General features: G+C 43.5%; 1 protein-coding gene across 2 annotated transcripts in view; it reads right to left on the reverse strand.

The window, feature by feature from the left end:
• The window catches only part of elavl2 (ELAV like neuron-specific RNA binding protein 2), a 110344-nt gene that overhangs the window by 26716 nt on the left and 64011 nt on the right, over positions 1-19617 (reverse strand). For both annotated transcript variants that reach the window (XM_078106233.1, XM_078106234.1), the window contains exon 3: positions 9208-9272. In XM_078106233.1, coding sequence (XP_077962359.1) covers positions 9208-9233 — 26 coding nt within the window. In that variant the 5' untranslated portion in view covers positions 9234-9272. The remainder of the gene's footprint in view (positions 1-9207; positions 9273-19617) is intronic.

Raw genomic sequence — 19617 nt, forward strand, 5'->3', positions numbered from 1 at the left:
ACCTATCTAATCTTGTTTGTGAAGTCAGTGGAAGGAAATAACCAAGTCAAAGTGCTCAGATGAGTTTTACATTTTTCCAAGTATCTTTTTGGCCGTTCTGAAACACACAATTTACGCTTCTAACGACTTGAATCCTTTCGTATGGATCCCGTTGTGAGAGTGTCATCAGTATCATGAGAAACTGAGAATTTCTAGTGACTTAGTGAACTACATAGCTGGAGATTTGTTGGTGGCGCCTGTGCGCTGACAAATAAATTAAGTCAAACGGGTCACAGTTTGAAGTCACACAAAGCACAACACTATCACACAGGCCAACAGATATTCAAGAGCGTCTCGGTGCTAATGAGCACATCATGTTACTAACAAGATAGTGAAGCAGTGAATTAATTATTCAAAAAGGTATACCATAAGTAATGCAGCAAACAAGACCAATAGAAGGATACGATACATACATACAAAACAGGACCCTAAAGATTATGCGGGGGGAAAAAAAAAAAAAGTTATGAGGACACAAATAATTTCAAATACGTTCTAAATGTTTCTGTGGAAAAACTCCTTAACCCGTCATCAAAACAATCTTTAGACTGCTAAACAACAGCATACATGGTAACAATGAGCTCTAGGTTGTAGTTCATGTGTTCAAATGAGATTTTTGTAGGCCCTTCTAGGAAGCAAAAATGTTTGATCAAAGTAACACGGTGAACATAAAACCCTTTTTTGTAAGCATCAAAGGTGCAACGCATAAAGGAGAACAAACACAAAGAATGCTGTTGTGATGCTAATGTCTTGCTGTCATTTCACCTGCTTTAAAACCAGAAGCCTTCAGGGGGCTGAGATCACTACCCCTTTTTCTACGTTTCCCCGATGGAATTAGAGGTTGATGCTTGTGCATGATGTCATTGATTGTGGACCATCCAATATGGGTTCCTGCTGGGAAGCCAGAGCTCCCACTGTGACTGTTATGGCTATGTAATGCAAGACTGGGTGATGTCATTGCAGGAGCACAGGGACCACGGAGAAAAAGCATTACATGTAAAGTGGCAGCAAATAACACCGCTGGGCAGATTAATATTGTATACGAGACAAATTGGCTTTATTAACTTTTTTCAAATTGATTTAATGTCTTACACGGCACTATGCCAAAGTGTATACCAAGAGTAGGGTTCACTGTTTGATTTGCGTTTTGATATTTTTTGTTTTTTTCTTTGTTTTGTACTCAACCTTCTTCCCATGACAATGAGACAGTAGGAAATCCTGGACAAAAGAAATGAATATCAAGAAAGCTAGAAGGAGCATTATCAAACTGATCAAATCCTTCAGAAAACATTTGGAAGAGCAGCTGTCAATAGTGTTGCTGTTTTTTTTTGGCAACAGTGACGCCAAAAGCTATGCTGGGAGGGAAATGGAAAAACTGACAAATAAAACTCTTTAAAATTCTTAGGATTCTATTTTCTTTCTCAGACAAACCAAACCAACAGCAGTTACTTTGTGTCTCGCCCCAAAAGTGGGACTTTTATTGAAAAGCTTCTCCAACGTGATTAAAAAAAGAGAAGCCCTTAAAGGAACAGAAACCAAATAAAGCCTGAAAAACATTTTCTTTCATCTCATTCCTCGGGGAAATACTTGCTTTGCAGTAGAACAGAGTGAGGTTTCGGATCTGTGAGAAAACAGGGCATGAAATCTCAATTATATGTGTCAGGATTCCGGGAAATTTCAATGTCTTTTTTATTTTTATTTTTTTTAAACCAGTCTCTGGGAGAGTCTGCCGAGTGCTTGACCACCCGGTTCTTCACCCCCTGAAATAGCCTATTCCCATATAGCGTGATTGGAGAGCGGGCTGGACAGCGTGGGCCTTTTCCTTCGGCGGTGAAGGGGAGGGGAAGTGGGCAGCAGGTGCGGGGGAGACAATGATCGATTCGGTTGTCCACGGATAAAATAAGAAATCAGGAGGTTTTATGTGGCACCGCTCCCCGGCAGCCCATCACACAGTCCAGGAGATTGGAAAGTGGAGTCCCCCCCCCCCCCAAAAAAAACAGACAAAGGGCATCATTAAACAGCCACTCTAGACTGCTCACACTTTGTTTCTAAAGTGGAATTTGATCTTTGGCTCCCTTTTAAACCCAAATGTCTTAGAAGAAGGGGGAGTCTCTGGCCTTGTTTGATTGAAAGCCAATTGTCTTTGCCTTTAGTCTCTGGCACAAGTCCACAATGCACTAACTTTTGAGAAAATAAGCTCTTTGATCAGCAGCAGTTCCTTCTCAATGTCTCCAGTATCTAATCCGTTTTCTGTAGTACATCCTCATTAGAGCGGCGACGCTTTAGCGTATGGTGTCTTAATTGATGACACGGGCTTGTGCTGCTTCTTATTGTGCACTGTATTGTGTGCGCTTTAGACACAAGGGGTCAAATTGCGGTGCAAAGTGAGTCATAAGCTAATTTATATGAAATCAATATTTCAGCTTACAAAACAATGCTTTGTCAATCGCAGACGATCCTTTTAAAAGGCTACGTATTCGCAGCTGCTGCACCTCGCCAACTAAACCCATTTGTGTTTTCAATCCGTGCCTTTAAAACACACGTTTAGCGGCCGCATCCTACCTGGGCCGTCCTCATGTCACGTCCCCAACTAATCGATTACCGTGTCAAAACCAATCCAGGAAAATCAGCGCTACAGAGCCCAGAGGGTGTTTCATTTTCATCTTATTGACGTCTAAAAACGCGAAGGCCCAGTGGTGGTGCCGGAACACGCATGATTCGATTTAGCTATTGTCAGCCAAGACCTACTTCCAGCTTCACGTGCTATTGTCGTGGTGTTTGGTCCCTGTCACGTGAAAGCCTTCTACTCTAGCTCCAAAATGCCACTCTTTGGAAAAATAAAAGCCTTTTGTGTTTCTTACATAAAAGCCAACACAGTTCTGAAAGGACACAGTGGGCAAAGTAAACAAGTATGCATTCTCAAGTACTGTAGTTAAGTACAGGCACTTTGTCTACTGCATGACATTTCAAAGGGAGACATTGAACCTATTAGTCTCAGACAAAGAATTAAGAGATTGTATCTGTGCAAAGTCCAAAACGCATTGTTATATATTTTCACGGTGTCGCTGACTTTCTATTTCAAAAGTGCCGAACAATTATATTTTATTATTCATTAGCCAGATATAAAGTTAGGAGCCAATGATTTTCTCAAAATAAAAAAAGCAAAGATTTAATCAGGAAGCAAAGAGGTGTGGGGGGGGGGATAAATGTTATACAGTCAAACAAACAGGTGATGGGATGATTAATTATTCAGCCATGGTAGATTGCTGAGATAATGTCTCCTGCGCCCTGATGAATTTAGCTAAAGGGAAACACATTGGATCCCATTTGGGTTCATTGTCTGAGGTATGATTCAGCTCTCTGGTGTCACTTTAGTGCATCACGCCAGTTAATTGCTTTCACCCAAAGACATATTTGTACAAATTAGACCGCCCGGCTTTACTGAGAAGATGAATTGAGCATGTAGCTCCTTGATTATGGAAAGGTGATGTATTGTGATGTGATTTGAAAAGCCTACATAGGAGGACAAAGAGGATTTGCTCACTCAATTAGAAAAACTTTGGTCCACGGCCTCGAAGAAAACAGCCTTTACGTTTACATCCCTTCACAATACGTTTGGAGAATCAATTAAAGAGATCGGTTGGAATAGATGTTGCCAGTTCAAAGAAAGAAACAACAAAAGCGGTCCTCTCTGTCTACCTTCTCCCAGGTCGCCTCCACTCAAGATGTAATAAGACACAAACAAATGAGCTTTCCCCAAATAAATGTTGTCTTTCAATGTTGAACACATTATCCGTATGAATGCACCTTTTTGTTAAAGTTACCGTTAGATTCCTTCATGCAGATACTGGAAACAACGATACTGAATATAAAGTCCATATGAACACAAACAGGAAGTCATCCTGTCAGGGTTGATTAAGGCAAAGACAGATCCACCCTAGCAGAAAATACTAACGTCACCAGTTGTTTTAGCATGCAAACATTGACTCGATGGCACAAAACACATCACGCACCGTTGGGGCTCACATGTTGGCTGCCTTTTTGAATCAATGATGGATCATCAAGGCGATTCGAGTTCATTCCTCTGGGAACCACGAGTGCTTTGACGAAATGCAATGTGACCACCTTACGGCGTATTGGTAGAGATGCGTGCGGCAAGCTTGCACAAAACACCGGTGAAGCAGCTTCACCGAAGACACGTCCAAAAAAAGTTTCAGGGATGTGCCGTCGCAAAGAGCTTAGCGGGTCGGGCATCTTGAGATGCGTGTCAGAATGCGAAGAGAAGAGGACAAAAATCCATTTCGATTACAGTCTCAAAATGGAACATCCAGGCAGAGGATAATCTCAAGCACCTTTTCTTCCACGGCTGCGGACCCTGATCATACGGACCCGCGCGTGATTACAGGAAGCTCAATTAACGTAGGCCCGGGGGGACAGTTCAATCTCAGAGACAAACATTCCCCCAGCATAGATTACGTGACCTGCAACCAATGGTCTATCTTAGCTCCCTTGATTGAGTTCAACAGGTTTGCGATGGTGGGCCCTGCAGACGCCCACTGGAAACTCGCAACCTGGAAATAAAAGAAAGCTACATTGTACATGTACTTGCACATGTCTCATATAGGTTCTCATATCCATCCTCTGCGGTCATGCAAAGTTAAATATGCACGTGCTTGCAGTGAAAAAAGGATGAATAGTCTCCACACGCCGTGCATCCCAAATCTGATTGATGCAAGTCCTTTTGGCAGATCACACAGGGGTCTCGTGCATTTACTCCCTTTGCACTTCTCAGCGCTACAATCCGCACATTTTACAGCAGAGATATCTCATTTAAAATGGAACCGTAATTGAATCCGAGATCACACGCTCACAGATACGGTGCCTGTTCCCTTGACAGAGGCATATCAGGAGCATCCTGACGTTTCAAAGTGGCTTTCATGCGATTTCACGAAAATACGGCTAATACGGTGTGCTTAGGCAGATCACAATGGGCATAATCCTGTGTTTGGAGGACTACCTCCCAGTGGCGCGCAAATAATAAAGAACCCTCTGTCTCCAACAGATGAAATGCTTCAGTCGTTCTGACTTGTTGTGACTGAGACTGAGATTGAACAGTAAAAAAAAAAAAAGAAAAAGAAAGAAAATGTGACAACCACAAAAAGACGTCTTTGCCCCTGCGTGTGCATCGTTTGTGGGCAGCAGGAGAAAACATAAACTGAAGCTGTAGAGGAGGCAGACTTGCATCTTGAAATAGAAATGTTGCAGACAGTGTCTTGATTTAATAAAAAAAAATGCTCCACCTTTATGTGGAGAAGGAAACAGAAGCTTTATTTAATCCTTCTGTGCCTGGCTAATGCCACATTTGAATAAACATTTGTTCACGTGATATAGTATCCGATGCACTGTTGCCATTGGTAACTTATTTTGTACTATCACTTGCTGTCCAATAAATCAAATATTAAATCACGACAGTCACATTTGAAGCTCTGCTTTACAAAATGTAATTCAGAGCCGACTGGCACATTGCTTGAGCTTTTTACAGCTTCTCCCCTCCTGGGAAAGAAAAGACAGCCTTTTCAAAATCAATAGCTATCTAAAGGGGGCGAATCTCACAACATCAATCTTCTGGCACCGGCAGTGATACTCGGGGAAATTAATCTATGCTTTAAACCGAAGAAATGTGCCAATTGATCTTTAATTTTCTAATGGAAGATACTCACAGCTAGGCCAAGTTACACCGGCTCAGAGCTTATTCAATACAAGTCTAATGAGGTCTATTATGAGTCCTTTTGAAGCATCCGAGTGTGCAGGAAGAGGGCCCGTGAAGTGGAGGGCACGAGTCATTATGCCCCGACGTTTGGCAAAATGTACAATTGCAAAGGGAAGATCATTTCAAGATGAATAGCTCAGCTGGTCCCCATGGTGATTATTTGTCCCTAAAATAAAAAGCACTCAGGCTTAAAGATCACCACGTGGCCCGTGGCAGTTGATGAACTTCAGATGAACTTCATCGTGGCGCTTGAAGTTCTTGACGATTTAGCGATTGTTTCACTCGTTCATAATATCTGAAAAGCCACCGATTGGGCCAATCAAGGCCGCAGAGGGCTTCACACACACAAGAGAAGACACGCGGGTCACTCTGCATTTGTGCAAGCTTTCATCAAACAGGTGAATCCACCGTGGCACCCACGCAGCGAGAGCCTGAACAAAAACACTACAGAGGAGAAATCAGTCGAGCCTGTCGCGTTGACCTACTTGACAGTGGCGTGTGAGCTGAACGGTGAGAGCATGAGAAGTCAGTGTCTGTCGTTTTCTTCCTCGCTGTCTCCTCTTCCCCTTTTCCTCTTTGTTTTTTCCCCGTTTCATGTCTTGCTGCTTTTTTGTAAATCACAACATGTAACGGAGGAATAGAGACTATAAGCGCAGGATAAATTCCTTACCATAAAGGAGAAAGACGTTTTCACTCTCTATGTGAAAATCAATTCTATGGGTCTAAATACGTATCACAGATCGTAGTGTATTTAGAAACTAATTAGAAGCGCTTTGAAGAAAAAAATCCCAGAAATCTCTGACATGAATGAAAGAAAGAAAAAGTAGCCAAGGGCACCACTGAAAGCACGATGATAAACACCAGGCTGAGCCGTTTTTTACACCTCTGCCATCTTATTTAAAATTCCAATAGTAAATACACAACTCATGTTGATTTCAGCGCATTTTAAAGGTAGTTAAAGCTCAACTGGTATGGTGTCGCCGTTTAAGTAAGAGAGATACACTCACTTGAAGTAGATCTACAGTAATACTGGAAATATCCTGACAGAAATAATTGCTCATAAGCCCATGCTGTCACTCATTGTATGGTTGCCAGGGGTAACTGTTGGTTGGACTAGAAATCCTGTAAAATAGAATTTCAGCTGAACATGTGTGTGTTGCTATACCTGGATGCCTTAAAACGTATGTGTGTGTGTGTGTGTGTGTGACACAGTTATGCAGAGGGGTCCGCTGAGGCCACAGGAGGAGATAAGAACCCCACAGCTCGTTTGCATCGCATGCTAGTTGAGGACAACTTTTACACGACACCAAAGATTTGTTTGCAGCCAACTTGCTCAATGGTTGCCGTTCATTCCGCAATCAAGCCTGGTTTTGATACCACTTGCCACCCGCTCCCATTTCCTTTAGGCTTCACAAGGTCGATCAAGTCCTGGCTGCAGAGCCTTGATATATTCGTAGAACTTTGTCTGGGAAAGGAAAGCAAATCAGTGGGTTTTGCCAAAATCTTTAACTATTTCCTTCACAAAAGAATCCACGAAGAAACCCTTCTAGACGGGATAAAGAAACAGGAACATTCTGGCCTTCCGCACACCACGTAGTGAGGAATTGTTCACTACAAACTCAATATTTCACTTGCTTTACTCTCCGTCATGGCAGCTACTCCCGACACTGGGGAACAGTTTAGAATCAAACTGCCAGGAGTCGACAGCTCTGGTGCTTAGGGAGGGAGGGAGGGAGGGAAGGCGGGAGAGAGAAGAAGATAGCGAGCGAGCTACGGAGGAAGGAACGTGGCGGCACAACAGGTAGCTCTGTCAAACTCCAGGGGTCTGCCTGGTTGATCCCCGCCTCGCATTAGAACAGAGAGCCGACACACAGGCAGTGTAGGCAGAGGAGAGGATTCGGGGGAAGGAGGCAGATGGAGGAGGCGAGAAAACAAAAGAGGAAGGGCAAAGCGAGCCTCCTAAAAGCCCTTCCGCTGACGGGTTCGGTGTAGCCGAGATACATTTCAGGGAGTGCTGCTGGTAAAACAAAGCTTTCGCCAGAGGAAGGTTGGGCGGATGGAAGGCAAAGTAATTGGAAGCTGCGGCACGACAGGCTGCTGGGTTAATCCCCCCTGACCCACTGACTCACTGGAAGGGCTGTTTCTGGAGGTAACTGGAACTGCCGGGTGAGCTCGGGGAGACGCCGCCCCCACACTAAAAAAAAAAAAAAGAAAGAAAAGAAAGTCTCTGCGGGTGTGAGGAGGAAAATACACAGCAATCCTCCCGCCTCCTCCAAATACGTATGGAACCATGGCGAGGTACACGATCGTGGCGATGGTGGGAGTGTGCTCCACATTAGAGAGTTTTGCAGAGCGAGAGGCCGTCAAACACCAGAGTGTTAATGTCTGCAACGACGTAATCTAAAGCCCCAGCGAGCACGCACGGACCACCACCACCACGTGGGCACAGAAGAAATAACAATGAAAAAATCCCCACACATGCAGAGAGAAAGAAAATGGCCTTCCCGTCAAAGAGGGGTCAGAGGGACGAGGCCAGACGCGAGCGTCAGACTCAAAGGAAACTCTTTTCCACCATCTACAAACAATGACAGCAGTGTGCGCTTAACAGCAAGGAGGTTTTCACAATAAAAGCTGGAGGTAAGACACAAGCGAGTCTTTCACCGCCGCTTGTTTTTGCCGCGCTGTGAAAAAAGGACATACCAGACGGGGGAAATGGGTGGAAAAAAAGCTATAAATTATTGAACGTCCGACTAACCAAACCCCCTAATAAAATAAAGGGACCCCCCCCCTCCGCTCCCCAAAATGCTGTGTCTAGACACAACATTGTATTACTAACGCTTGACTTGTCGATGCACCAGCACTCAAGAATTTGCATATTTGTTCAGCTACATGAACTCTGTGATCAAAGTGGCGGGCGAGCATGTTCCGTGTGTTTAAGTGAGCACTTCGGACACGTCTCAATTACTGTAAGTCAAAATGGTTTGGGGGCATTTTTGTTCCGTTTGTAAAAGTACCTTTGCTCATATGGTACATCGATACAATCTAAGTATACTATTATTATTTTAATACCTTTGAAGTTTCCAATGAATGAGGAGGTGAAGTACATCACATTATTGAACTGCCTGACAGTGTAAAAGGTACCACACGTTTTACGACACATGCAAATTCTCTCTAGTAATAATTTGTTTTTTTGTTTTTTTAAACATGAAGTTCAATAAACCTCTTGATCACACTTCCGCCATTTGACGAGTGACAAAGTGTTCAAATATTTTAAAGAAAGTGTCGACTTTGGGACGAGGGGCCTGCAGCAGTGTGAAGGTGAATGCATCCTCCAGTACGTATTGATGACAAATTCAAAATCTGCAAAGAAAACACTATCAATATTAAACAACTTTCCAAACCGGTTCATCGGTGAAGATTCCGACATCGACCGCGCCTCGGAGACGTCTCTGTATCACAGGGCTTCCTAAAGGAGACAAAGAAAACGAGGGGTTTGCGGTTATGGTGAGGGTGGGGGGGTAATGGCACGCCATTACATTTTTAATGCTCTCAACCCCCCCCCCCTCTTTAGTAAGATACTCAATTATTGATGCATTTATTACGGCCCGGTCCAAAGAGCTGCAGAGTTAGACCAGCTGTGACAAAAACGACAAAATCACAGTCAACATTCAATCTTTTTCTATCCGTCGTCCTTCTCGGCTGTCACACGCACATTCGGGTGCAAGCAATAACATTTGAATGTCAGAAAATAATTCTTGCAGTAATATTTTCTAATATCAGAGTCACTGAAAAGGCCATGAATGGCCACGAGGGGGGGGAATGAAATGACTTACTGCTTTTCACTCGTGACAGTTCATAATTCCATTTTCAATATCATTTCCGTTAAAGGTTTAAGGTCGCTCTTAACGTACATCTCATATACATCTTTTGAAACCACGTTTTCCCTCGTCCTTCAGCGCGAGACAGGTGACAGCTAAAGTGAAATCTCTTTTATTACTTCCCCCGCCATCATCGCGAACGAGCTGTAATCACACATCCCCTGAAGAGGGCATCGGACGAACGGCTTCATGGGGAACGATGCCTCGACGCCGCACCTGCCGCCTTGTGAGGAAACCCATTTCACCTCTTCCCCAGATGGTACCCCAGGTTCTCATGCAGCAGAGTTCTGCGGTTGGCAACGCCAAGCACAACAACTTCCACTCGTTGGTAGAGCAAACACAGAAGCTCCCAAAGGAGCCGCGTGGTTGAATTACTAAGCAGAAATTCCATCTCAAAATCAAACATCTCCAGGTGGACGCACGACTTTCCGATCCACAAGATACAGTAATTAGCAGCTGTTTTGAAAAAGCCCAGTTTCCCTTAACATGGTTCAATATAATTACTGGCTACACGGTTCCAGTTGGATTGTAATTGGAAGCGGAGTGGCTCTATTCCGGCTGCCTCATGTCAGTGGATACGCCACTTGTAATGTATGGCGTTCCACCCACTCACTTCGAGACCACACCATGGGCTCCATGTCGAGCTGGTGTTCCACATCGCTCGGGGGATGCTGAATTGCCAATTTGCAGCATTAAATTCAAACAAACTGCCCGTGCATTTCCTTCCATTGCCCCGGCTTTCTGTGAATTATATTAATTGATCTGTTAGCGTTTTAATGCTTACGTCGAAAAGCAGTTTTTTTCTGCAGAATAACGACCTGAATATCTCCAAAATCTCCAACTCTACCAACTCACAAGCCGCTGCAGTCAACAGCGGGGGTTCACAGCTGGCAGAGGAGAGAGAAACATGAATGGGAGGCTCAGACACACATGCCCTCAAGACGAGTGATCTTTCACTGGCTACTGACACTTGCCAATTACAAACCACCCACATCCCACTTGTTTTTTCAGAGTAATTAGTCAGGCCCAGTGCGTACTCCAGGAGGGTCTCGGGGGACGAAAGAAATCAGCCACAGGTCAGCCGGCTGGGTGGAGGGTTTAGTGGGGGCCCTGTCCATTCAACTCTGCGTTGGAAATGTGTAGGCTGCATTGAAGTGGAGTAATGGAGTGAAGGTTAGGCACACTTAACGTCAAGGCTCACCCCCCCACGCCCGCCTCCCGCCTCCCGATCATCATCGGCCAAGAACCATAAAGGGAAAACAAGACATAAACAACCACTCGGAGGGCTTTTCTTTCCTTTTACATCCTGCTGGTACACCGTTGATGGCGGATTCAACACGGCAAAGAGGGGAGGGTAAAAGATCCGCGTTCACAGCTTAACTTCATTCTGCGCAATAGATGGGAAATAATTCTGACACATTTTAATAGGTGGGAAAACTCTGCTCTGGACCGTATGGCTTTCTGCTAAGGAGAGCAAAAGTAAAGGTGTGACCCAGCGAGGCTGTTACCACTGGTGAAAATGAGCAATGGGGACTGAAAATAGTTGCCCAGATTGAAGCCCTGCGCAGTTAAATAAATTTGGGACGTCCGTGCCGTATGACAAAGGAGGTTAACAATATAATAACAATAATTTAATTATTATACCTTTTGATGCTGATGAAAATCCACATGGATTGAATAACCTCGGGTCTTCATGTAGCTAACCCTTGTCCCATTTAGCATTCATTTATCAATCTTTTCAACAATCATTGTAGAAGGTGTCGAAGTCATAATGAGGATGTTTTATGAAGGAACAGTGTGTAACCATTTTGGGGCAGTACATAAATGAATTAAATCAGTTTTCTTTTGGGCTCGGATTCATTGTGAAGTGGGCTGGGGGCAAAGGCCGTGACTCAGACAGGTAGGCAAGACACAAATGGTCGAAGGGCTTTGGGTAACAAAATCTAATCGTTTTTTAGGGTTAATATGTTCATGTGGAAAAGGATATATTAATAGAACAATGGAAAACAACAATTTGACCTAAACCAACGGGCTGGACATAAAACAAAGGTGAGAAGATTTAAATCGGTTGAAGCACATTATAATTGATAATAAGAATCATCCAGTCCGAAAGGAATAAACATGAGAGTTGATCTACAAACCATTTTTGTAGATGCCAAAGAATGACCATCCTTTTTTAACTGTGTTTTTTTGGTTGAATATGATAATGTTAACTGCAGGTTGAATGAGGGATATTGGCTTGTTGTACTGGGAGATGGAGATTCAACCTTTTTGACCACTGGTGGGCTAGAAGGACATTTTGTAATTTCCAGAGAGTGTTCTGGCAGATGACTTTATTCTAAAATATTTTGTTTGGATTCATAACCCACAAGACTAAATGATTGAAAGGACAAGGACATCGGAGACACCCACAGATGCCGCTCTGACGAAGGAAGGCCAGCTGAAAACCAAATGACATTCACGGATTTTGGACATGGACTTAACCGAAAATAACTTCTTGAGACGTTGCCATGGCAGGAAAGTGGAACAGCAAACGCAGAGGACAGTAGGAGTAGTTGTGTGACTTGCCTGTGCTGCCGCGGCATGATAAATACCTGGTGGGGAAAAACCCAGAGGAATTGTGGGACACCGATGGGAGCTTAGTTTCAGCTCGGCAGGAGGCGCTTACATCCCCCGTTTGTCCCTCTTGACCCCCAATTCAACATATTTACAGCATTTAGACACAGCAGATGGTTGGGGTTGTTATTGTACAGAGCAGGTCAGGAAAGAAAAAAAAAAAATCACAATGAGCAAGACAACATTTTCAAATCAACAGGCTGTTATTTCGTTTTCAGTGCAGGATACATGCTGAAGCCCTTTCAGTTTGTTCCTTCTTATGTTAAGTTCACGCTCAGTCGTTGTCTACTTTCAAGGTTTCGCTAGGAAACCTCAGCGGCTTGCATGTGGGAGACGGAGAAAGACACATTAGCAATGTTTGTGAACAATTCATAGTCACCCACCAAAGAGCGCCGTGTCCAGTAATTGTTGTTTAATTGGAAGTGAAATGTTGTTTTCTGGTTTGACAGTTTACAATGGACTCTGAGGGAGGTGACTCCACTGGTCCCTCCATGCACACATCTAATGAAAAACTCACTTAACTGATTGCTGTTTTCTGAAAATATGTTGGACAATGGTAATTGTCCCTAGCGCGTAATAAAGTATTTATTCATGAGTTGAAAACCAAAATGCTATTTACTAGATTTCAAGGTTTTATGTGCCTTTTTTGCAGGTGCAAACTCAAACGGAACAGTGGGAGGAGAGGACATGAACACCATGTGAGCTTAAAAGCGAGCCCGATACGCTTCTGAAAGAAACGAAGCACTAATTGTGTTTCCGGGGCTCTTCTTGACAGAACAAAAAGGCGTCTCCTCAGATGTCCATTACCGGCTGTTAAAGACTCGCCCTCGCGTAGAGTCTCTCTGCTCAAGGCCACTGAAACAAAACGAGCAGGCATCAAAAACACCCCCCCCCCCCCCCCAAATAAAAAACGGTCAAGTATCTCTCTCCCACTCTCTTCCCTCAGCTAGTGCACTCCACCCTCTTTTATCTCCCCCTCCATCTCTCCCCCTCCCGCCCTGCTCGATCAAGGCGGCGAGACCCCCTGGGAGGCTCTGATCTCCAGTGCACATCCTGAAGAATTAATGACTTCTAATGTACCAGTTAATGCAGAAAAGGCGGAACATCCATCATAACTGACAATTTAATGGCGCTTTCATAGATTGGACACTCACATCTCGCCCATTCTCCTTCACCGTTTGTCCCTTCCCCTGTCTTGATAGCAGACAAGACACACATGCTCGTAGAAATACAGCACGTGTATAACACACGCGGCACAAACAACAGCAGCAGCAGCATTCCGTCCTGTTCAGAGTTAAAGGTTCCTCGAATGTCTTTTTTTCGGTTGCATTTGAGCATTAAATGCTAACCAGGAACCGTTCATGATAAAGTACACAGGATCTATGGTAGTTATTGGCGCGTGAACAGGGAACAAATCAGGAACTGACTGAAATTATAAATGACAATACAAGTTATTTGATGTTACATGACTGAACCAAAGTGATTTGTTCCTACATATGTAAATCATGTCGTTCACTTTCTTGATGAATTTTCTGCAATTAAATTGCAAAGCAGCTGCTTAATAGCCCACAACGATTAATTAATGATTCCTTTCCTACACATTAGTTACTATTTTAATTTCCCCTTTTCCAAAGCAATGCTTCATAACTTATTGATGACCTCACTAGTATGTTAAAAGGAAAAAAAAACGCTTTTTACAGGCAAATGGATCTCTATAGATCATTAAGAACAAACAAAATTAATTGTTTGTAGACGCATGACATCATAACCTAAGTCATTCCTCTAAAAGGGTTTAAAGCTGTAATTCTATGCTAATTACATCTTTAAATATTCTATGTAATTCTAAGATAAAGAAATGAGTCTAATCTAAAAAATGTGTTTGTCACCATTTTTGTTTTCTTTTTATAGTTTGTTTTGGTTTTCATTGCATATAAATAAAAATAAAATAAAAACATATTAATCAGCAGTTAATCCTTGGTAGGGTTTCTCTTATCTTGGTAATTGCACAGGGTAGTGTGCGCCTTATTGATGATAAATGTTACCCAACTCTCTCTCACGGAGGATGTCTTAGTCAAGATTTACTGATACCGTTGTTCTTTCCAAACACAAATAATGCCCTAAAATACGGCCATTATATATAAAGATGTGGAAGATGATCCCCGGCTTAGCGACTTAGGCGTTGCAATGAAGCACATCAGAAGTCCATTATATCTTCTGCAGGTATCCTTGCTCAGAAGAACAAATCAATGGGATGACGCGACATGGATACTGTAGATGTAATGTATCTTTGACTGCTGCAGTAAAGTCCAAATCGGCTGGAAATTCAAGGCCAAAAGCTGTTTTTTTGGATTCGCTACATTCATGCAGGGAAGAACACATTTCACAAAGAACTACGCGCCATTGAGCATCAATTGCTTAATTGCTTCACTAATCCCACTTTAAAAATGACAGGCTTGGCTACGCAGTAACCATAGCAACCGTGGGACAATATGATGCTGTAAAAACACCTCACTGGGCAGAGAGAGAGAATTTCTTGGCGGCCGAGCCACGTTGACCTGATGAAGAGGACAAATACTCCCTGGGACAACTTGCACTCGCGGCTAATGTCCCTCTCAACGCTTCTGAAATTATGTTGGAAGGGTTGTTGGATCAATGGGACTGTCCGGCGACGGGAGGACGGCCGGGGCCACCTCACAGCCAGCTGAGTAGGTGTTCGATGATGCCGAGTTCAATTTATTGCAGCACCTCGAGTTGGTCTTTGTAGGATTTGTTCTGGCAGGAGGAGGAGGAGGCAGATAGTTTTCACTCTGCTATTCCCGGAGAGCGCAAAGATAATTGCAGTGTAGGAGACAAGAAAACAGACCACAGCCTGAGTATATTAACTTAATAAAAAAAGGAAGATGGAAGAGAGTTAATGAAATTACCGGGGAAAAGCTGCAAAAGAGGAAAAAAGTTAAAGATTCATGAAAAAAAGGTTTAGATTAGTGCTGTCGCCCTAAAGGCTAACAAACCTTGTATTCCTTACCTCTCTGTGCTAATGTTTACAGAGAGGAACATTCGGGGAGAGCGCTCGGGGTAGCAGTACAAAAGGGACAACCCTGCAACAACAAGTATGCAGTGTGACGTGCGGAGACAGATCCTGGCACATGTGGATGCTGGTGTGCAGTGGAGCGCAAATTCTGCATGAAGGCAAATTCATGAAGGTATCTCCAAACAAACTTCAAACAGTCACACACGCTCTTATCAAAGCATAAGTTTGAAGGGATTTCTGTCTGTTTCCATACCGGCAAAAAAATGTTTTGATACAGAAGCTTTCGCAGTTGTCAGTTTCTGTCCTTGGTGCTTTCAGTTGCGTTGGATAAAAAAGTGCTCACAACTGAGCCTTTAGAGGATCTTGCGTCAATGGAAAATTCAATCTGGACAGTTTTTTGGGGGGTGGGAGGGACATGGCTGCTCACAGGTCAAAAGTACAAGATAAGCATGTTTGTATTGACCCAGCAGACGGTAAGAAAATCGTTGTCATTGACTTGCAACAGAGCTCCAGATTGCCAAATACAGCAGCGGCGGGATCGGATGACTTGCCACTGTACGACCGATAACGCGAGCGGTGAGTCTGCCATGCGTTAAATGGGGAACATTATCCCCGAGTCAATTACAGATCTTTATTTTTAGCACATGGTCCTGAGGTGCTTTGGTTCGTTGTCTTGAGGGTAAAAGCCTGCCTCTTCTTTTTCCAGTCAGCACAAAAGAACAAACAAAGAAAAAAAAGAAAAAGAAAACAAGCAAACAAACCGCCCGTTCATAACAATCTGCTCCTCTATATCCTTTCAAATGTTACCGAAAAGATGCAGAAGCCCCCCCTGGCATTGTCGTCACGAGGTAAAAGTGAGTTTATAAGGAATCACAGCAAATAATGAAAGCAATGTCTGCCTTCTTTTCCCCAATTCTACCGGCAAAGCAGCAATTCGAAGTCAAATAGCCTTCGGTAACCGGCGGATTATGTTTAGCCCGAGCTCATTTAATTCCTCTATTATTTCTCAGCGAGCTCTCTGCTCCAGAAATCACAGGAAATTGATTCCATTATCTGTATCACTTCTCCTCTGTGCATAGCACCTGCATATGAGATCCAACGCACCCCTTCATCTGAACAATCTCTGCCATTGAAGCAACATTACTATTGTCATGGCAACTAACCCCCCTGCTCCATAGAGAAACTGAAGAATGCAGCATCCTGTTTTGTTGGAGTCACGTATACCAGTTTCAGATCCGTGCACGACACAAATCACGACTTTTTTGCCGGAGAGGACGTCCTCTGGTGTGCTGAAGGTAGTAAAATCTCAGACTGTTCGTGACCAAACAGCTCACGCCTTAGACAGACCTGCATCGTCCATAGGGGCCAAAAGTGGAGCACACTATAATAAACTGACAGTTTCCTTATGACTACACATTCTGCACATATGCAAATTCCTTCTATGGGGATGCATTTACCTTGTGAAGAGACATTTGTGTACTGCACTGTACATTTGACGTACACACCAATGCTGTAGATAGCAAACGCGGATGTAAACAATGCAAAGTATGTATGTATGAATATAATTACATTAAGTAATAGTCTTTTTGCAAGCGAAGAAGCAATGTACTCGTTTTACTTTACAACTTCTAAACGCTGGATAATTTATAAGAAAAACATGCACGTACCTGAACACAGCTATGGATAAACATGCTAAATAATGTTAATGCAATGATGATTGGAACGCGGGGAAATTTCACAGCATAAAATGTCATTGTCCTTCTTACAAAAGACCCTGGATTACCAGTGCTGCATCTTTAAATAGCAATGAATAAAAGAGATTTTCAGTTAGTGGCAGTTAGATCCTCAAGATGAGTCTTTGCTGATTTTGTTGCACATTTTTGTCTCTATGTGTCAAAGAAGGGACCAAGTGAGGGTGGAAGAACGGGGCTTTAGTCAAGGACATCGGCAAAGCACCTTGCAAAATGTGATTTCCAAAGTGTGAAATTTCCTCATTCTCTCCCATGATAGCTTCATTTCATAGTGAAAGCTAATTATGCGTGCTATAATTTATTTCAGCAGTCAAGCCATCAGCTGGTCAAATACAGAGCGGCTCAGCAAATGAAACACCATAATTGCTTTGGCGAAAAACAAATGCTCTTTAAGATCATCATATTTAACACACGCATATGATTTGGTGTGTTTTTTTTTTTTTCTTCATATATTTTTCATATATTCTCACGTGGAAAAAGTTGTCAAACTCTCCCACCTATGTTTATTTCTTTTAGGTAGACCGTTTTTTTTACAAGAAAAACAAACGCACCCCTTGGACATTGTCTTGTTAAAAAAAGAAGGCCAGGCCAGATTTAAGATTCACTGGGGTTGCAATCTGCATGCTAAGGCCCATCAATTTTTCATGGCTCTCACACTGTGAGCACTCACAGCCAGAAGGGGGTAATGCAAAATTGATTTGTGTATTAAGACTGCTTAGCCAAGCAGGCATCACTGGGAAAAGTTGTGATTACTCCCTGGGGACTTGAGAAGGCCATGTATAGCCAAAGTGATCTAAAAAGGGACTCTTCTGTCTAAACACAGAAAAATAACCCGGAGTAACACTGTAAATGTAACTAAACTCATCATTTTCTAGCACCATATGGGGCCCGTCAGGAGGAAACATTAACTATTTATGACATTTGTACTTTTACAAAAAGAAAAAAAAAACACTGCCGTACCCACCATTGAGGTACATAAAGTCCACATATTGATCTTTTCGGGCGTCAAACAAGCCACTCAGGCGGCCGAATCGGGACGTACCACGATACGTTTACCTAGACAGTGCTGCTAGTGGACTACTAGTTCAACGCCGTTCATCCCCAGACTGCATCCGAGCCACAGCTCCTGTGTGTTTAAGGCGGCAGTAAACAGTGGCCCCGTGATGCCTGTCGGTTAGTTTCCCTTTGAACGCCTACGTTTGTTTTCTTTCTTCACTGCGACCGACAGAAGTGAAATGGCTGTCAATCAAAGCTTAGTTCTGAGAAGGGAGGCGATATTGGACAGGATGAGGAGACGGACAAAGAGAGAGGGCATGTGATGGAGTGGCAATGAGAGGGGAAGAGAAACCTAAACACAAAAGGGGCCCCTTGTAAATACAGTTTGTGGACCCGAAATTTGGCCATTATTTATATAAGCTAATTTTTGCCAGAATATTGTTCATAAATGTTTGGTCCAAGATTATGAAAGCTGCGTTAACCTCACAGGGAAGGCAACCTGTGTGTTTTGCCAATTGGAAACTGAATACAAAATAGATGTACAATAATAAACGGTAAATGCGCTGCCCTGGTTGCCTAGGATAAAGCCTCTCGCAAAGATCACATCATTTAACTCGGATGGGAAAGAACAGTCTATTCCGCGTGCATAACTACAGGACCCGCGTCCGTCCTGGGTTTACAAATGCTCACCATTTTTACACTGCCTGCCTGCATACGCCTCACTTACACAAACACATCGCAGCACGCGTGTAGGGGTCATCAAACGAGGAGGCTGGACTCTCGGCCAGCTCCCCCTGCCTGCCGATACCAGACATGTCCTTCAGGGATCAAAGGAGGTGAATACCTGCGCTTTCTTCATTTTGGCGGTTGCAACCATTATCAAAGGGATCCCTAATCAGGGGAAATGAGCTTTGGTCGCGAGGGCAGGAATTGTCGTGCCAATTTTCGTTTGGTTTCCCGCTGAATCGTTCAGTTTTTGCTCAGCGACGGCCGTCGAGAAAGAAACAGAAAAAAAAAAAAAACACTGTTTGTGTGAATAGCAGCTTTCATGAAGTTCTGAATCGAAAAACTTTCCCTGCCGCCGCCGATGTGAAACAAATTCACAGCATCCCCATGAATTACACACCCATCAACTCAGCCTCCCACATTATGCTTTGACAACTCTTCAACTCTGAAAAGCACTCAAAAGGTCATTTCTATCCCGCAACATGAAAGGCTCACTCTAATAAAAGTAATTTAAACACCATTTGCAAAAGAGTTGGCGCACGTCTGTGTTCGGTGAGTCATAGTCGGTTAATGGTCAGCTCAACCAGCAGAGTTAAATACAAATGGAAAGCCATTTTGGGATTATTGCCGGTGTCATGCAAGCTTGATTTCGCGCTGACCTGCGTGTCAAAACACGCCCTCGACTCCGGGGGCCTCTGGTGAGAGGCTGAGCTGAGATTGAGTCGATTAGGAGGGATACTGCATGCACGTGGGGGTGGGGGCAGAATACCACCGGAGGTGTTGATACACAAGATAATTATGTTGGACGAATGC

This window comes from Gasterosteus aculeatus, chromosome 7 (assembly GCF_964276395.1).
Source record: "Gasterosteus aculeatus chromosome 7, fGasAcu3.hap1.1, whole genome shotgun sequence".
Classification (NCBI taxonomy): domain Eukaryota; kingdom Metazoa; phylum Chordata; class Actinopteri; order Perciformes; family Gasterosteidae; genus Gasterosteus; species Gasterosteus aculeatus.